At 37.7% G+C, this 19,799-nt stretch overlaps 1 protein-coding gene across 7 annotated transcripts in view; it reads right to left on the bottom strand.

Annotated features, from left to right (window-relative positions):
- The window catches only part of gria2b (glutamate receptor, ionotropic, AMPA 2b), an 82,859-nt gene extending 65,201 nt beyond the window's left edge, over positions 1 to 17,658 (bottom strand). For 6 of the 7 annotated variants that reach the window (XM_063000521.1, XM_063000522.1, XM_063000515.1 and 3 more), the window contains exons 1-2: positions 17,456 to 17,658; positions 15,120 to 15,260 (exon numbers count right to left, since the gene is read on the bottom strand). In XM_063000521.1, the coding sequence (XP_062856591.1) occupies positions 15,120 to 15,260; positions 17,456 to 17,543 (229 nt within the window). In that variant the 5' untranslated portion in view covers positions 17,544 to 17,658. Of the gene's footprint in view, positions 1 to 15,119; positions 15,261 to 15,345; positions 15,390 to 17,455 lie in introns of all 7 variants that reach the window. The other variant, XM_063000517.1, reaches the window with a different exon arrangement.
- Positions 17,659 to 19,799: the final 2,141 nt, after the last annotated feature.

The following is a 19,799-nucleotide window of genomic DNA, read 5'->3' as shown; positions in this document are numbered from 1 at the left end:
ATCAAGCAAAGCAAAATGTGGCTTATTTAATGTGTATTTCTTATCACTTGTATGGTTTTACTTCCAGTGAACACCGTGAGACCATAGCTTGTGTAAATATTAATAAAAGTTGAAAAAAATTGGGTGTTTTAAAACTTTTGAATGGTAGTTGGCAAACAAATGATTTCCCAGTAATAAATTTAGACAGGGTGTATTTTCCAAACACATTGCAGATTCTTTAGCTGTTTAAAACAGCTAATCTGCATGATGTAAATGCACATGTAACAGGGAGACCCATCTTCATGGTGATCATGAAAAGAGGAGCATGTTTTACCTCATCTAAGGAAATTTCACACCCTGGCAGGATAAATCACATGCCACCCACACAAAGACGCACGCAGACATGATTCAGACCATTTTAAAGACCCTGTGCTAAGCAACAGTGAAGTGTATACCAGCTTCACAACAGACAAAGCGGGTTAAGAGCGGAGCTTATCACTATGGCAACAGTGGAAATGTCTGGAACGCACGTCTTTGCTTAATGCTGAACGTCTCACTGTAACCTGGTACTGAGAGACAGGGTCGAACACACTAACACAGAAGTAGTGCTAAACTGGAACTAATTTAAACTAATGTAAGACCAGAACACAGACTAAGAGCATACAGACTAACAATGAACTACACAATGAACAAAGGAAGAATGAACACAAGAGGTTATATATACACAGGTTAATCAGGTTAGACAGCAGGAACAGCTGGGACTAATTATTACAAGAACTTATCAGAGTGAAGAGGCAAAGACATAGGAGGCAGATAAAATGTGAATTCCTTTATATGGTACACTCTCTTCTCTTCAAAACCTTGTGGAGCTTCATTCATTCATTCAATCAATCATTGCTGGTTTTATTACCACTTTATTCTTGTCAGGGCCACAGTAAGTCTGATTCATTAGGTGAAAGTAGGCAACACCCCAAAAAAGACCATCAGTCCATCACAAGGCACACACACACACACATTCACGCACAATGTTTTAGTATCTCCAGTTGGCCTGACTGCATGTCTTTGGACTTGTGAGGAACACCCAGAGGAATCCCATCAGGACACTGGAAAAATATCCAGACTCAACACAGAAAGGACCATGACTTTGGGTGTTTGTTGCCAAAAAGCAAAATTTTAATTTCATCTAAACATAGAGCATATTTTAAAGTCAAAGTCCCAGTAGGTTCTGTTAGCACGGAGTGATGGTAATTTAGGAAAATTGATGACCCCCAGGGAACTAATTTGTTTTGTATCTCAGTGATTTTTGGGGATTTTTGCACCTCTTACTGTCCAGGCAATCTGTAACTGTGGATGTGGGCATTTTCAGGCAAGTAACTATATTTATAGACAGTCCCTGATTTTTGAAGGTTAACACACCTCTTCTGTATTTGAATTGTGTGCTCTTGTATCTTTCCCATGTTGAAGAACAACTTAGAGAATTTGACCTGTGTCATCTCATATATACCCTAGTAAAACAGGCCATGGACTGCTTTAAGGTTCCAAGACAACTTTAAAAAAGTAAATAAATAAATAGAAAAAAAAATGCTTCAGGTAAATTTTATTACGAAGTACTTCTAGGTGTGCCAAAAATGTGGCACATGTGGCTTTGTTAAAAAATATTTCTTGACTTTTTTATCCTAATAAATTAACTTTAAGATTTAAAATAACTTTAAATTTAAGATAAAATTTAACTGTGAGATACTTTATTCACAGGCTTGTATATATTCTAGATTATTGGTTGTCTTTTTAAGGGGTAGATAACACATCAAAAATAGTACCATCAGTCATATCAGTTCAGTAAGTAGACACTTTCTAATTGGATCATTGGCTTAAATTTTGCAAAAATGTCTGTGACCTATGAAACTAAAACATACTCACCCTACTGTCTGTGTTTTACTCTGCCTCTAAGTAAAGTTCATTTAAATAATAAAAGTAATTAAATTAACAGGCTAATTTGAACCTGATACTCAAGTTGTTTTAGCTTGAAAAATGCCCAAACACGGCTCCAGTGGATCGAAGGGAGGAGAAGGACAACCGCTGTCTAAGCACAAATCAGTGGTGATTTCATATGTGGCGGAAGTAGCAGAACAATTGAGATGGATATTCTCCATGTTTCAGTTGCTTTCAAACCCCAAAACATGCTACGCCAGAAATTAGTTCGACACAAACAGAGTAATGTAGTGTATGCTGTTAGATGCCGGGAGGATTGCCGGGAACTGTACATCGGGGAAACCAAACAGCCAATGGCGAAACGGATGGTCCAACATAAAAGATCGACCTCTTCTTGCCAGGACTCTGTGGTTTACACTCACCTGCTAGCCAGCGGCCACTCATTTAATGATGATGATGTGCAGATCCTTGACAAGGAGGATCACTGGTTTAAACAGGGAGTCAAAGAGGCCATATATGTGAAAAGGGAACGACCATCCCTGAACCGAGGGGGGTGGCAGATGTACATCTCTAACCATCTTACAATGCCGTGATAGGAGCTATACCCCAATCATATGTGAAAGGCACATATGGACTTTGTAATTAATGGTAATTGTGATTTGCATGTGGACCTGATCACTGTAATACAATGGGCGGTGATCGGTCGTTATGCAAATCGTCTGCATATAAGGTTGGGGTATTCAACACCAGCTCAGACTGAAGAATTCACTTGGATGAGTGACGAAACGTATCTCTACAACAAACTTGTGTCCAGATGAACTGATTCAACTTTGTGGGCATAGTTAGCACCCTTTTATTTTTACTCCTGTCTGTGCTGACAAGACATTGGTGAGAAATGATCAGAACAGGATGAGTCACATTGCTGGACTGGAGTTATATCAGAGCTGTAGCTGTTCAGGTAAAGGTCAGCTTTAAAAACACGTATAATGAAGACCAATGCAAACCAAATTATCAGCTAATGCAGGGTTTTTCCATTTTTTTTCAAGCAACCCACAATTTGTCTATGATTTTTACTGCGACCCAGGCAACACAAACAATGCATCAAAACAAAACACAGAACAGTATTCATTACTCTAACACAGCTTATTGGTAGAGGAAATTGACTTAGCACTGAACTGCACCTTAAAGCATGATGATTACAAATTATCCCTTGATCCACCAAAGCTGTAAAGTTATGGCTTGAAAACTTTACTGCTTGTGTTAATTTATTACAAAAAAAAAAAAACATTAGCCAGTTATATATGCTTGGGCTTATCTATGACATCATTTAACAGCCTTATAATACATTCATGACAAAAACAAGTACAAGAAACAGTGTTCTTTTGCCATGTTCAGTAAAAAAAAAAAACTAATGTATTGTTTCTCAATGGTAACTGCAAGCCAAGAACCACTGAAAAACAGGTTTGCCATAAATTAGAAGCTGATCTAAGATGGGTAATTCATGGGTAATAATGTAAGCTTTATATAGCTATGGGCCACCGTATGGCTGGTATTATTATACCAGGTGATGTACAATGCCTGCTTCTGCCAGGCAAAATGCTTGCTGTTTTGTCTAAAGAGTCACGTTTTCTTCTGATCAGACCAGAATTTTCTTCTTATTGCCAGAGTCCCTTATGATGACAGTTGAGTTCTTCTATTCTTCTTGACCAATTTCTGCTTTTTCTGCATGCAGCACACAGATAGTACATGTAGATCTTGTATAACACACCCTTTTTCATTGTACAGTACAGGAGCGAGAATCTTTGCCTCCTAAACAGGTGTTTCAAATAACACTTTTCTGCATGTTTTGCTTGCAGCACACAGATAGTACATGTAGATCTTGTATAACACACCCTTTTTCATTGTACAGTACAGGAGTGAGAATCTTTGCCTCCTAAACAAGTGGTGTTTTAAGTAATAATGGGCTACTGTTGAATATATAGCATAGCAAAAACAAGATAAATAAAAAAGAGAAAAAAAACAACCAATGACCAATCATGGCTGAATTGAATAACTATCCATTTGTCTAAAACTACACTAAAACAATATAGCAGCAACAAAACTGTTAATACCCACATGAACAGACCTACCAAATTAATTAACTTGAAAGGTTTAGCTTTCTGGGCTTGCCTTTTACTAAGTTAAATTTCACTCTCTAGCTTTTCTTTGGTAGGTTAACTTTAGTTAAATTATAATTAAAATTACAGCACAGTTTTGATTAAAGTGGGAATAAACAGACAGGCAGATAAAAATAAAATAGAATTAATTAACATTGCAATGGAGCGTGTCAGAGAATTAAATATAAACCTAATATGCAGTATGCTTAAACAAGGTTGAAAAATACTGTCTTAAGAGTTACGACCAAAAAGAAGTGACAAAAATAATGCATGGTCAAGATACAGTTGTGAAAAAGTTAAAACATCCCATGAGAACCTTTGTCTTTTTGAACATATTTAAATGTAAGAACATTTGAGCTTCATTTGAACAGTATTGAGAGATGGTGCTTATATAACTAAACAAAAAAAAATTTTTTAATTCATTTGAAACACAAGTTGTAAAATTTTACAAACAAAAACAGAAATTTATTGTGAGGAAAAAATTAGGACACCCTATGCCCTAATAGCTGGTATTTTCCCTTTGGCTGAAATAACCTCAATTAGACATTTCCTATAACCATCTACCAGTCTCTGACATCCACTGGGAGGAAGTTTTTCCCACTCATTCATGCAGAATTTCTTCAGCTGTATGAGGTTTGAGGGGTTTCTTGCATGCACAGCCTGGTTTAAATCACCCCACAGCATCTCAATAGGATTAAGATCCGGCCTTTGACTTGGCCATTCCAGAACTCTCAATTTCTTCCTTTTGAGCCATTCCTTGGTGGATTTACTGGAATGTTTTGGGTCATTGTCATGCTGCATGGTCTACCTCCGCTTCAGCTTCAGTTTTTGGACAGATGGTCTTACATTTTCCTTAATCACCCTCTGATACAGTGAAGAATTCATCATGGATACTATAATGGAGAGCTTGCCAGGCCCTGCTGCTGCAAAGAATCCCCAAACCATGACATTTCCACCTCTATGCTTGGTATGAGGTTCTTGTGCTCAAATGCTGTGTTTGGTTTGCACCAAACATGTCTTCTGTTACTGTGCCCAACTAATTCAGCTTTGGATTCATCTGTCCAAAGCACATTGTTCCAGAAGTCCTGGTCTTTGTCTAGGTGTTCTCTGGCAAACTTTAGTCTTGCCCTGATGTTTTTTTGACAGCAAGGGTTTCCTTCTTGCACACCTCCCATGAAAATCAAACTTGTGCAGTCTCTTTCTGAAAGTAGATGCATCTACCTTGACATCAACTGTGACAAGAGCTACCTGTTGGTCGTTATGCCTGTTCAAATAAAGCTCAAATGTCCATATGTTTAAATATGTTTAAAAAGACAAAGGTTTTCATGAGGTGTTCTAACTTTTTCACATGACTGTAAATTAAAAATATTAAATGTATTAAAAGAAAAAAGATGGTGGACAGAAAAAAGATAAGAACTGATCGTCAAAATTGGTGAAAAATAAATAAATAAATACAGGAAACTCAGTTCAAACTGGGAGTGGCTATAAAAGAGCAGGCTGCCACTCCACCAACTAATACAGCCAGAGTCCAGTGTGAATTCATGTGTGGGACCCACAAAGAAAACCAGAGTTAATTGATGCTCAATCAGGCTCAGAGACACGAAGAGTCAATCCGTGCCCTCTGTCAGCCATTAATTGCATCACAGCTAGGCATGACAATGTAATCTACGCCCAGCTGCTGAGCTATACAGTTACACCCATTACACACTTCACATAGTTTGGTCCACAAAATTACCATTATCTTGATTAAGAAGCAATCAAGCCAAACATGAATAAATTATGTACTTTATTTATGTAAAATGTGATCTAGGTGGCAACAATTAAAAGTCTGGCCCTACGGCTTTATTAATATCATTAAAAATGTCCTCATTAGGGATTATTAAAAAGTTATGACTGTTTATCACATCTCGAACAGACAGCAGGAATTGGAAAGGACATAAATTCCCATCTGGCATTCCTAACCAGGCCAGTGACAGTGTGTGGTGGACCAACGGAGTGTACTAATCACAATATTCTGAAGCTTTTTTGATGTCAGGCACTTCTGTTAGACAAAAAGGCCTAACTCACAATCGACCTTCCAATTCATTGCAAAGGTGTTTAGTGGGTATGAGGTCAGGGCTCTATGCAGGCCACTGGAGTTCCTTTACACTAAAGTCATCATATGTCTGTCTAGACCTTGATTTATGCACAGGGACACAATTATGTTAGAACAGCAAAGGGAATTTCCTTAACTGATCTAAGAAGCATGACGTTTTAAATAAAATACATTTATTTTATACACCTGTTAGCAATGGCTCTGGTTGAATTACCTGAACAGGGCAGCTATTAGTAGAGCTGTTAACATCCTTTATTTATTCTTGTGTCTTTTCCAACTCCCTATGTCAATTTCTCTGACGCTTGCATAAGCAACACCCAGCAAACCAAACCTGTTAACCCATCCACTGGCAATGAGAGGAAACAATATCCAGCCTTACTTCCCTCAAATATGGCTAATTAGGTTTTTCAGGAACACAAACTCAGAACCTTAAACATGTGGACTAGCATATTGGACTGTCAAACCACCTGAGCACCCATCCATGAACTTTTGGTTTAATGTTGTACAATAATTCAAACCAGTTAATCAGTACAGCTGTAGTTTGTGAAACCTAAACTTTAAGTAAGACTGGGGTGTCCACACACTTCAGACAATGTCTATTTAGTTCCCACTAACAGAATGTAACCTTGTTTATTCTGATTTCTTTCTCTCATAGGTTTGCTCTTATCCCAGGTGGCTGAGTTCAGGTCTGGATCTGAGCTTTTGCTCTTGTGTAAATCCTGGTGGTTCAGGCAGGGGGAATCAGTAGGTCTCTTTAATTGAAACTCTATTGATTCACTCTGCCAGTAAGAGGATAAACACCAGCTACAGGTCATGAATGGTAGAAAGAAAATGGCTGCCATCAAGGACTAAATAATTCTTTAGAGTAATTAATTTTATTTATTTATTAGGATTTTTTAACATCATGTTTTACACTCTTTGGTTACATTCATGACAGAAATGGTAGTTACTTATTACAAAAGGTTCATCAGTTCACAAGGTTATTTCGAACACAGTCATGGACAATTTAGTATCTCCAATTCACCTCACTTGCATGTCTTTTAACTGTGGGAGGAAACCAGAGCTCCCGGAGGAAACCCACGCAGACACGGGGACAACCTGCAAACTCCACACAGAAAGGACCCGGACCGCCCAAACTGGGGACTGAACCCAGGACCTTCTTGCTGTGAGGCGACAGTGCTACCCACTGAGCCACCGTGCCACCCCTTTTAGAGTAATTAACCAGAAATTAAAGGATAACAGTAATAACAAACTAAATACAATAATCAAATTAGTAAAAGGTCATGATGAGTAAAAAATAAACAAAAAACAAGCAAATAAACAAAACAAAGATGTTCAGAGGGAACTACACTTAAGGGTCAACATAGAAGATAAATAGCTCAACATTCAAATAATTTAGCCCTTCATAGAGCACCTTTTTGCTGTTACTACCTGCTGCAAAAGTGATGCATAACCAGACAGCTTCCAGGACTGAAACCAAGCCTTGGTGAACTTTGAGGTAAGGTTAAGTTCATTGTCCTGTTGAAAGGTCCAATGACGCCCAAGTTTCAGCTTCCACACAGGAGGTATGACGTTTTCTTCTAGGATTTCCTGATACTTAATTGATACTTAATCTATCTTGCCTTCCACACATTGCAGGATTGCAGGTAGCAAAGCAGCTCCAGATCATTATCAAGCCAGCATCCTGCTTTACTATAGGCAGGGTGTTCTTAGTTTTCCAGACATACTGCTGACAGCAGCTGGGAATTGCTTCCTCAGTAATCTCTATCTTTCACTGGTCCTGTTTCATAATGACAGGACAACTGTGAACTAAACAAGGTATGGGAACACATGTTGTGGGAACTTCAGTGGCCCCTGACCTTAACCTCAATGAACACTTTGAGATCAATATGGAATGTTCACAGAAAGCTATGGCTTTTTTTTAGCAAGCATCAGTGGTAGACCTGAAAGGGCACTAATTCCACAGACACCCACCATCATCATGTGAAGGCTGTTGTAGACACAGTGGGGTCAGGGGCAACCTCATAATAATACCTAGGCTTTTGAAATGGGAAATGGGATGTCCAACAAGCTCATGGGCACATGTCCTAATATGTTTGGTCACACAGTATAGCTGTCATGTTAGAGATTTTAAAGTATACTATACCATATTGCATATTACACTAACCAAATCTGATTATATGTGGCAAATCTTGATCACTGAAAAAATATTTCTGACCCTTTAAGTGAGTATTGGTAGCTCAGTGGTTAAGGTACTGGACTAGTAATCAGAAGGTTGCCGGTTCAAGCCCCACCACCACCAAGTTGCCACTGTTCGGCCCCTGAACAAGGCCCTTAAAAATTGTGTTCAGTTATAATTGTAAGTCGCTTTGGATAAAAGCGTCCGCTAAATGCCGAAAATGTAAATGTATTAAATATGCATACAGTATGATACATTAATAGCAAACTGATGTTAGCTTTATCATGCCACAAGGGGTCATATAACACTTTCCTAACCAGGACAAGTGTCCTTAGAGACAAACCGAGCAGAATAGTGATGAACAGAATAACCTACATAAAACATGTAGATCATGACTGTAAACGAAATATTCTATTTAGACTCTATATTTGAACTAACCTTCTGTTTAAACTAACCTTTATGGTAGGTATCCTTTTTTAAATGCTTTTAAATGGAAATATTATGTTATCAAACTGACTAACTTGTCTATTGTGAGTTTAAGTTTGCAATCACTTGCAACCACTCTCTGTGAAACATCATAAGGTCAGAGCATGGATCACTTTACCAGTACCAGGTTTTAAAGAGGGATTTTATGCTTGAAGATTCTTTAAACTTTTTTTGTATTTTTATTATTTTTCATTAACTACTTCATTCTGGTCTTAGTTGCTTTGAGTTTGACACCACCCGAAAGCAATAAAGAGCAATACATCCTTAACAGGGTGGCAATTTATTGCAGTACATCACACATTTACACATTCATTTAATCATACCTAGGGACAAATAAGATATGCTAATTCATCTTTTGCATCTTTTTAAAGGTAAAAGGGAACAAAAGAATTAGGAGGAACTCACACTGACAGTGGCAGAATATACTGAAAACAGAGGCGATGATCAAACTCCTGTTGCTGTGTGGCATCCACTCTTATGCTTAATTTGTTACAACAATATCACAGTGCAATATTTGTTTTGCAACAGGATACCCATATCTGCCAATTGGCAGAAGTAAATTGATTGCCCTAATGTAACCATAGCAAGCCTTATTATAAATATCAGGGCTTTCATATTGATTCCTGTGGTTTTTAATGGTGGTGAACTGGTCCAACTAATAATCCAGCTGGTCCTAGGACCTAGAACCCACCTCTCTAACCATCTAAAAGACAAGCATGTTTTTTTTCTCACACCTGTTTTGAGCCATGAATTTGAAGGAGCCATAAATTTGCAACATTGTTTGGATACGTCCCAGTAAATACACTCCATTCTCCTGCCTCTTGCTTATAACTGTCACACTTATACAGCTGTGACAGGCCCACATGCCATGCACATTGGCAGGGGCCCGGATCACAGAATCATGACCTGCCAATCTTGGCAAGCAATAGGCATGGAGGTGCAGATGACTCACTGTGGCGATCTCTTTAATCACACAGTTGCTGTGTCTCATCAGCAGTAATTTACTGCAACTATGAAAGCCCTTTAAGTGCCATTCTTGTTGAGCTTTAAATCTGGCTCATTCTTTAATGATTCAGGGCACCCCTCACCACTGAGGTGGCAGGTGTAGCCTTGTACCTGTGAGACTGGGGAGGATGAACCCAATATGCAGGATGATTAATTAAGTCAGAGCAATACTGTGACAGATGGAGATGATTCTGTGACATGAGCCCTCTGCCAGTTCCATAGCAGTTGAGCCCATTATCATTATTATTCAAAATTGTCTGATTAGGAATTTTTTATTTTTTTTTATTTGGTATGGCTACGAGGCATGACCTAAAAACTGCACATTGTATTTCTAATTTGGTAGAACAAAATATTAAGTAAATAAAATAATAGAACTCATGTCCTTATGTACCTCACTTGGGCACAGTCACAGTCATGCTAGAACAGTAAAAGGCCTCCAAATTAACCAGTGCAGTGGGTAGCACTGTCTCCTCACAGGAAGCAGGGCCTGGGTTTAATTACCCAGCCGGGTGGCCATGATCCTTTCTTTGTGTAGTTTGCATGTTCTTTCTGTGTAAACAGGGTTTTTCTCCGAGTACTTCAGTTTCTCCCACAAATCCAAAGACAGACAGTCAGGCCAAACAGAGCTTCCAAAAACTGCCCTACATATGAGTGAGTGTGTCTGCCCTGTGATGGACTGGCGACCTGTCCGGGGTGTTTTCTACCTTTTAGCCAATTAATCAGACTTACCACAACCCTGACCAGGATTAGTGGTAAAACAGACAATGAACGAATAAATAAATGAATTAGCTATAGTTACAACTAGCACCTGTTAGCTACAGGTATGACTAAAACAACTAAACTCAAGAAGAGAAGTATCCACATGCTTTTGGCCAGTTGGTTAGTTTATCAGTGTCAACAGCAAGAATGTTTTTTTTTTTTTTTTTTACTTATAACCTCTATGTAACTGCTTTGTAGTCATTCTGCTCCTTTTGCATACACTATGTTTAATGTGGCTGATATACAAAAAAATCTATATTATTTTCTCTAGTTACCACAATATTTTTTTACAAACTGCCTTTAATTTTATTTTCTCAAGGTTTAGTCCATACTTGGACAGCCTTCCCGAAATAGCCTAACATAGCCTTCCCGAAACTGTTGCCTCGATGTTAAGAGCATACAGTCGATTCCGAAAGAATTTAGACCCCTTGTCTTTTTGCACACTTTATTGTGATGTGGATTTGATTTTAATAAATAAAATTGTAACTTTTACCCATCAGTCTAAACTGATTTAGAATTACAAAGTAAAACAGCTTTTTTAGAGTTTTACAGAAATCAATAATAAAAAAAACCTGCAATCTTTGATTTAAAAAAAGTTTTCATGGCAGTTTTCCTTTATACTCACATCGATGTTACCATCTGTTTCTTGTTATTAATTTCCTTGTGTTTTCTTGTGGATTTTCTACAATTTTCCTTGTTTTTGCACTGTGAACAGCTGTCTTGTAGTTCTGACCTTCTTTAACTACAAATACTTCTATATTGGATTTGCTATGGTTCTTGTATCCGCTTTAATAAAAGACTTCACTTCAGCAGCACTTCCACCCTGCTGCCCCTGGCTCAATATAAAAAAAAACATTTTTTAAAATCTAAATTAAAAAGCTGGCATAAATTGTGTAACCTTTGTTAATCACCAGGGTATACCTGAATTTTGTAAGGGTCTCTTCTGCTCAAGTTCCTGCTTTAATCCACAGTGAAAACAAATATAGCATACTGTTTAGGAAAAATCAACAATAGATGTGGGCACAAGTTTGAAAAGTACAGATACATTGTATTATGCTACACATAGCAGCACAGTGGCACAGCAGATGGTGTCTTAAAAACTTCAATGGACTTGGTTCCTGCTCTCACCTCTGGTTACTGTCTAGCAGCCTCCTCATGTCTGATTGTGTTTCCTCTGGGCACTTTTACTTCCTTCTTTTTTCCATAATATTTTGGAGTGTGCCCATTCAGTCAAAAAAGCAGCACTGTTGGACAAGATGGCCTGGCTTGCAATAGACATTCACCTTTATTTCACATAATCACTGTGTGCACATAGAAACAATTATACTAAAGAAAGAGCCTCCTGCTAACTGCTTGAACAAAATTGGAAACACAGATTTGCTGGCATCAGCTAGAAGACACCCCAGACTACAGAACACCAAAAAATAAACTCGCTTGACATTATTATATGAGAAGAGACCAATTAAAATTGAGTATTTGCCACCCTCCCTAATACACTGTATGGTGTTGGGAGGCACCTAGCCATGAAGACTGCCTTTATGAATGAATGGGTAATTCCAAAGAGCTCACAAGCATGGTACTGATTTTAAGATTGGTACTTTAATAGGATGCCGTCATTGCAACAAGTCAGTTTGTAAAATTTCTTTCCTCCTAGATATTCCACGAACAAATGTGAGTATTTTTGAAAAGTGGAGTGAGGTGTACAAAACTACAAAAGCCTAGACAAATATTTTGAGAACTTCAGGTCTCACTTGCCTTGATTAAAGTCAATGTACCGTAAGAACGACACTGGCCAAAAACAGCAATGACCAAAAAGAACACAAAATGTTTATCTAGATAACTGCAAGACTTTTAGGATAATGTTCTATAGACTAGTGAGTCAAAGGTTTTACTTTTTGGAAAACCTGGGTCCTGTTGCATATGGTGGGTCCTGCCTGACATGGGCACATCAACCCCACCAACACAAATGGTGTTATGCCTCAGGTAAACTGTGCACAGCTTTTAGTAAAACAAGGCCCAGTATACATTCGTGAACAATGGGCGCTAACCAAAACTCAATTGTTCGCCCTCCAACATTCAACTTGAGCCGCCCACTGCCAAGCATCTGCGTTGGAGCCATCCCAGCTTTTCAATGAGAGCAAGGCACACAGTAACACCCTGGACGGACCCTGCCGCCCACAAGCCTACCATTATTATTATTATTATTTGTCATTTGTTCCCTCTCTTAAATTGCTTTGTTTTATTTTTGCTATTGAATGATTTAATGTTGTATCAGTTTATGTAAAAAAAAACAAGAGTGTGATGGTCATAGCACGTGTTGTAAATTTGCTGTGATTAACTAGTGCATTCGCATTAATTAAGGGGGTGTGTATAATGTTTGATAATATAAAAACATTGCATATGCAGCTGTAACTTTCCATTTATAAATACAGAATCGGCTCCTTTAGTGAGACAATACAGGCAAACCTTCTGAAATGCTACAGAAAAGTACACAACTCTTCTTTTATGAGAACAGTAGAAACATGGCATGCATATGTTTTACCTGGAGTTATTTCTACACATAATTTTATAACAATGTGGCAAGCAGTGCAGGCGGATACGTTAATAAGAGGGGGTGTGAGTGTTCTGGTCCTACCAGGATGCTGATGTGTTTATGTTAGGCTGGGGTTATTTGGGTTATTTTTCTTTTTTTTTTTTTTACCTTATTACTAGCCCTAAATTGTCCACATACCAACATTTTTTTTTATTATTTATTGCAGGCCTGTAATGCAGGAATGAACGTTTATTAACAAATGAATTAATTGGTTGAGAAACCCAAGCATTTGCATTTTCCCTGCTGTCCCAACTTTTCTAATTTGGGGTTGTATATCCATTATGATAAGCTTACATTGAAAGCCACCTAATTTAACTGAAGAGAGCAAATACTGCTCAAAGTCAAAGGTAAATTACAGTGTAACTCACATCTTCACAGATTTTTGTAAACCAGTCATTCAGGACACACCTTAATTGATCCAGGGTCTTAATGCTCTTCTCAGATTAACTTAAGTCACAGCTGTAGTGCCATCTAGGGGTTTAACTGGGATTTAACAGTGGTAGCTCAGTGGTTAAGTCACTGGCCTAGTATTCCAAAGATTACCACTTTACACCCCACCACTACCAAGTTGCCTCCATTGGACCCCTGAGCAAGTCCCTAACCCTCAATTGCACAAACTGTATACAATCATAATTGAAAGTCAGTTTGGATAAAAGCATCTGCTAAATGTCGTGAATGTAAATGTCCTCTGGGGAAGAACTGAGACAGTGAGGTGCGTGGATTGCAGTGATGTAAAGATCTGAAAAAGCAGGAGCTAAACTAAACCCTAAAGGCTTTCATTTCTTTAGAGCTGCTTTATATTTGTATAGCATACTGGCCTCTGTAAAGTTATTACATAATTATGATTAATGACTGTTTTTAATCCAACGACATTTTTTTATTACCACAAAAGTAGTTCAATCACTGCCAGTCACTGTCATTATTTCATTACATTTATTGTACATTTACTGTACTTTTAAGTAAATTAAAAATAAAAATAATGTGGCCAAATACTAGATAAGTGTAATTTATCAGCACAATACATTATTTTTTGTCAATTTGTGAAAATACATGCCAGCATCCCTTGACAAGTCCAGTCGCTGTTCCTCAACACTGTATTGACAATAAACTCTGCCTCTCATGTTCATGAGTTCAGTAAAGGCTTTCATTCATTTTGGTGTACATATCATTGAGCACTACATAAATATTTTCTTAAATGTATATCCTTCTAGAATTTATTAGTGTTTATCAGTGGGGATTTATTGTGTGTTGAGCAGGTAGTGTAGGCTCACTGTTAGTAAGAGTGTTCGTGGTTATTCCAGCATTCCCAGGACTTCTTGCGCCACTCTCGGTGTAAATATTTGTGCTTTATAATATAAATAATTGCATTATCATAATTGATTAAGTAACTGTGTTTGCGACATAATTAAGTATATTTGTGTGATATTTTGGCCTGGAAAGATTTGCAACTGTTCCAAGTTTTCTCCTTTGGATACTGTTCTTTTACTGTGGTTTGATGGAGTTCAAGAGCCCTAATGGCTTTGTAACCCTTTGCAAACTGGTAGATTTCAATGATTTTTTTCACATCTATATTTAAATCTCTTTGAGACCTTCTAGCCTGATTGACGTTGCCAGACATGTTCTATTTAAGTGATGTTCGGATTCTACAGGTTTGGCAGCTATCATGTCTGAAAGTGGCAATTTGAATTTGGACTTCAACTGGTTGCTTTAGTAGCTGAGGGGAATTTTTTTTTTTTTTTTCACAAAGAGCCAGGTAGGGCTGGACAGCATGTATTCTTTAGTAAATGAAATCATCATCTTAAAAAACATTTTGCGTTTACCCTGGGTTCTCTTTGTCCAACATTAAAAGAAGTTCATTTTATACACTTATATAGATTTTTTTCCCTGTATAGTTACTGTAATTTATTATATTAATGACAGTAAATGAATGTCACTCACAGCAGTTGGTGACAGCAAAGCTGTTTGTCACCTCCAAGTTGTCAATGTGTGGAGTGAGACGGAATTCAGACGTAGAGAATTGAACCATGCCAACCCGAAAGGCACTGTACTCCTGATCCGCTCCCCTAGGAAACAAGCCCCCTGCACACACACAAACACACACAGTGTTACTTTACACACACAGGTTGCCAGTAAAACACTTTTACCATTAACCATTAACACTTACCATATAATTGGGCTGTATAAGATTTAATTGTCTAGCTAGGAAACCTAGGGCGTAGGAGTGGAGGAGAACAAGCATTCAATCAACTATGTTTTATTTCATATACTTTATGCTTATACACATATATTTACAATCATAAACAAAAATCAATTTGAATTTAGTACTTTAATTCTTTGTTTTAAAACAGCTGTTGTTAACAAATATAGCATAGCTCTTTGTAGCAGTAGGTTTAGTTCGCTCCATTACAAAATCATCCCTACATTTGCAATAGGACTCAAGTCAGAACCTTGGATAGGCCATGTCGCCCTCGGCTTGCTCAATAGGGGTTTTTTGTCTGTTGGTCCCGGATTCTGTAAAGTTGCTTTGAGACAATGTTCATTGTAAAAAGTGCTATATAGATAAATTTGACTTAACTTGATGTAAGCAGCTTCACCTTTAAAAATGGAGTGGGTAAAAATTTATTGTTTAAACTTCCAGTTTTAGTTACTTGACAAATGCGATATATTCTCCTGTAATGTGTTGCAGGAAATTGTTCTATTCATGTTTTCTTTAATGACTTGTAACCTCTCAGTACAGTCTGTAGAGTAGCAGCCCCATATCATGATGCTCCCACCTCGATTACCTCCATAATTCACAATTCACTGTTAGTATGATGCGGTCATACAATTGCAACATTACTACAATGTTACTACAACAGGCTATTTTTTTTATTTTCACATTATCTTTTTATAATACCTAATGTACAAATTGTAGGTGTGCAATTCTGTGTTTCTCGTTTGGCAGTTTTGTGTGTGGTTGAAAAGGAAATTATTGTGGTGCAGATAATTTCCAGTTGTTCTTTGTGTAATCGTTGTTTCAGGAAATCCTTCAACTCCTGTATTTGTAACTGTTTTGTGCTCCTAATTATTAGTCTAATTAGCTTGTTGTAAAAAAATGTTTAATGCACCTGTCTGGGGACAATTTACAGTTCCATGTACGTTTCACTTGCAGCTTGTTACACCAAATGTATGACAGGGATGTTTTGCCATTGCTCTGTAGCTTTTTTGTCATTTCATAATTTTGTCTTTGATAAATTTGGGAAACTTATTCACCTTCAGCATGATGCTAATCATTCTGTTAAATCTTTCCAAATAATGCCATTTTTAACAACATTCATAAAAATGATTGTAAAAATCAGGTTTACCCACATTTATAACATTCTGCATATACATCAATGAGGCATAACATTATGACCACCTTCCTAATATTGTGTTGGTCCCCCCTATGCCGCCCCATATGCAACAAACTGCGATGTACACCTTTCTATCAGAACCATCATTAACTTCTTCAGCAATCTGAGCTACAGTAGCTCATCTGTTGGATTGGACCACACGGACCAGCCTTCGCTCCCTATGTGCATCAGTGAGCTTTGGCCGCCCATGACCCTGTCGCCGGTTTACCAATGTTCCTTCCTTGGACCACTTTTAATAGATACTGACCACTGCAGACCGGGAACACCCCACAAGAGCTGCAGTTTTGGAGATGCTCTGACCCAGTCATCTAGCCATCACAGTTTGGCACTTGTCAAACTCGCTCAAATCCTTACGCTTGCACATTTTTCCTGCTTTGAACACATCAACTTTGAGAATAAAATGTTCACTTGCTGCCTAATATATCCCACCCACTAACAGGTGACGTGATGAAGAGATAATCAGTGATATTCACTTCACCTGTCAGTGGTCATAATGTTATGCCTAGTCGGTGTACATTGCTATTTTATTAGGAAAACTACTACAGAATTTACTACAAAATTTATGTTAGACAACATACCACAACATTAATAAAATTGCCCAATTACAGTGTAGTTTTGTTATTATTATGATTATTATTATTATTGTTATTATTATTATTAACAATAATAATAATAATAATAATATGAAGGTGATAATACACTAGATTATTGCTTCCTTCATAATTAGCACTAATTTAATCCACCATTGTCTTTTGAATCGCCTATTAAAACAATAACGAGAAACCATAAAATTGTGTTTTCTGTTTTTTAGAGTGTATGAAAATATTAAACGTTATCATAAAATAATCAACTATAATGTGAATAGTAATATAAAGACCGTACCTATCTGAACACTGGGAGCTCCTGCGAGCGCAAATCCCCAAAACAGCGGCAGAATGAGAAACAACGCAAAGCTTGTAATCTGTTGCATGTCGGAGCGAGACGCGCCTTTTCATCTAACATGAAGAACAGAACAGAAACCAATCCTTCCTCCTGCTAGAAACAACGGATTCCGTTAAATCCGTTCCATGATGCTGATCCACAGACAGAGCCGCTTCCTTTCACCTGCTGGAGCTTTCTCTACTGCCCTGGATACGGAGTGATACACGCACATACTCATGTACTGATCTCTCTCTCTCTCTCTCTCTCTCTACACCATCTCTTCCTTTCTCATATAATCTCCTCCCATTTCTACTCATTCTTTGCAAAAGAGTAAAATAAAAGACAAAAATTATAACCCCAAATCAGAAAAAGTTAAGACAGTGTGGAAAACGCATATAAAATGAGAATGCAGTGTTCCTTACATTTCCTTTGACTTTTATTTGATTGCAGACAGTTTGAACCCAAGATATTTAATGTTTTGTCTGCTCAGCTTCATTTAATTTTTTTAATAAACATCCATTCCTGCATTACAGGCCTGCAACACATTCCAAAAAAATTCGGACAGGGGCAATTTAGGGCTAGTAATGAGGTGAAAAACTAAATAATGATGTGTTTCCAAACAGGTGATGTCAACATGTGATTGTAATCATGGTTTGGTACAAAAGCAGCATCCAGGAAAGGCTGAGCCTTTGATGAGCAAAGATGATCAGAGGATTTCCAGTTTATCAACAAATGTGTAAGAAAATTATTAAAATGTTTAAAAACAATGTACCTCAAAGAAAGATTGGAAGGGATTTGCATATTTCTCCCTCTACAGTGCATAATATCATTAAATGATTTAAGGAATCAGGAGGAATTTCAGTGCGTAAAAGCCAAGGGCGCAAGCTTAAGCTGAACGCCTGTGATCTTTGATCCTTCAGACGGCACTGGCGTCGGCTTCTCTGGGCTCGGCGGCATCTATGATGGACCATCACAGAGTGGAAATGTGTATTGTGGTCAGATGAATCAGCATTACAGGTCTTTTTTGGAAAAAATGGACGCCATGTGCTCCAGACCAAAGACAAAGAGGACCATCCAGACTGTTATCAGCTACAAGTCCAAAAGCCAGGGTCTGTCATGGTATGGGGTCATGTCAGTGCCCTTGGCAAAGGTCATTTCTACTTCTGTGATGGCAAAAAAGTACATTGAGATCTTAGAGCAACATATGCTGCCTTCAAGACATCTTCTTTTCCAGGGACGTCCATGCATTTTTCAACAAGACAATGCTAAACCACATGCTGCACACATTACAAAGACATGGTTGCGGAACTGGACTGGCCTGCCTGCAGTCCTGACCTGTACCCAATAGAGAATGTGTGGAGAATTTTTAAACGAAAAATGCAACAACGACGACCCCGTACTGGTGCACATCTTAAGGCGTGTTTGCAGGAAGAATGGGACAAAATAAAAGTTGAAACACTAAATCGCTTGGTCTCCTCGGTGCCTAACATTTTAATATGTTAATATGTTATTAACGTTTTATTATAATATAAATATAAAGTTTAAGTGTGGTAAAAAGGAATGGCAACATTACAAAGTGGTAAATGCTTTACTGTCCCAACTTTTTTTGGAATGTGTTGCAGGCCCAAAATGCAGGAATGGATCAAATGAAGTTGAGCAGACAAAACATGAAATATCTCAGGTTCATCCTGTCTGCAATCAAATAAAAGTCAAAGTAAATGTAAGAAACTGTCCCAACTTTTTCTGATTTGGAGTTGTATTTGGACTCTGGGGTAACAGATGTTAAAAACATCATGAAACAATCAAGTGCATCATACGCTTGTATTAAAGAGTGCCAAAAATGCTACGTGATGTTACAGGATAGGGTGCTGTTCAGTGAAAACTGTTACAAACTCACATACAATCACTTACATAGAGTTGCTTCAAAGAAAAAACACACTTGTTTTTAAAACAAGCAAACAAATCATTAAATGAATGAATATTGCCATAGATAGACAGATAGATAGATAGATAGATAGATAGATAGATAGATAGATAGATAGATAGATAGATAGATAGATAGATAGACAGGTAGGTAGGTAGGTAGGTAGGTAGGTAGACAGACAGACAGACAGACAGACAGACAGACAGACAGATAGATAGATAGATAGTAACTATAACTATATAAGGATGGTGAAGAATAACTATACATTTACAGTGTATCACAAAAGTGAGTACACCCCTCACATTTCTGCAAATATTTCATTATATCTTTTCATGGGACAACACTATAGACATGAAACTTGGATATAACTTAGAGTAGTCA

Source organism: Trichomycterus rosablanca, chromosome 8 (assembly GCF_030014385.1).
Source record: "Trichomycterus rosablanca isolate fTriRos1 chromosome 8, fTriRos1.hap1, whole genome shotgun sequence".
Classification (NCBI taxonomy): domain Eukaryota; kingdom Metazoa; phylum Chordata; class Actinopteri; order Siluriformes; family Trichomycteridae; genus Trichomycterus; species Trichomycterus rosablanca.
The sequence above is the reverse complement of the archived record's forward strand: the minus strand, read 5'-3'. Positions and strand labels throughout refer to the sequence as shown.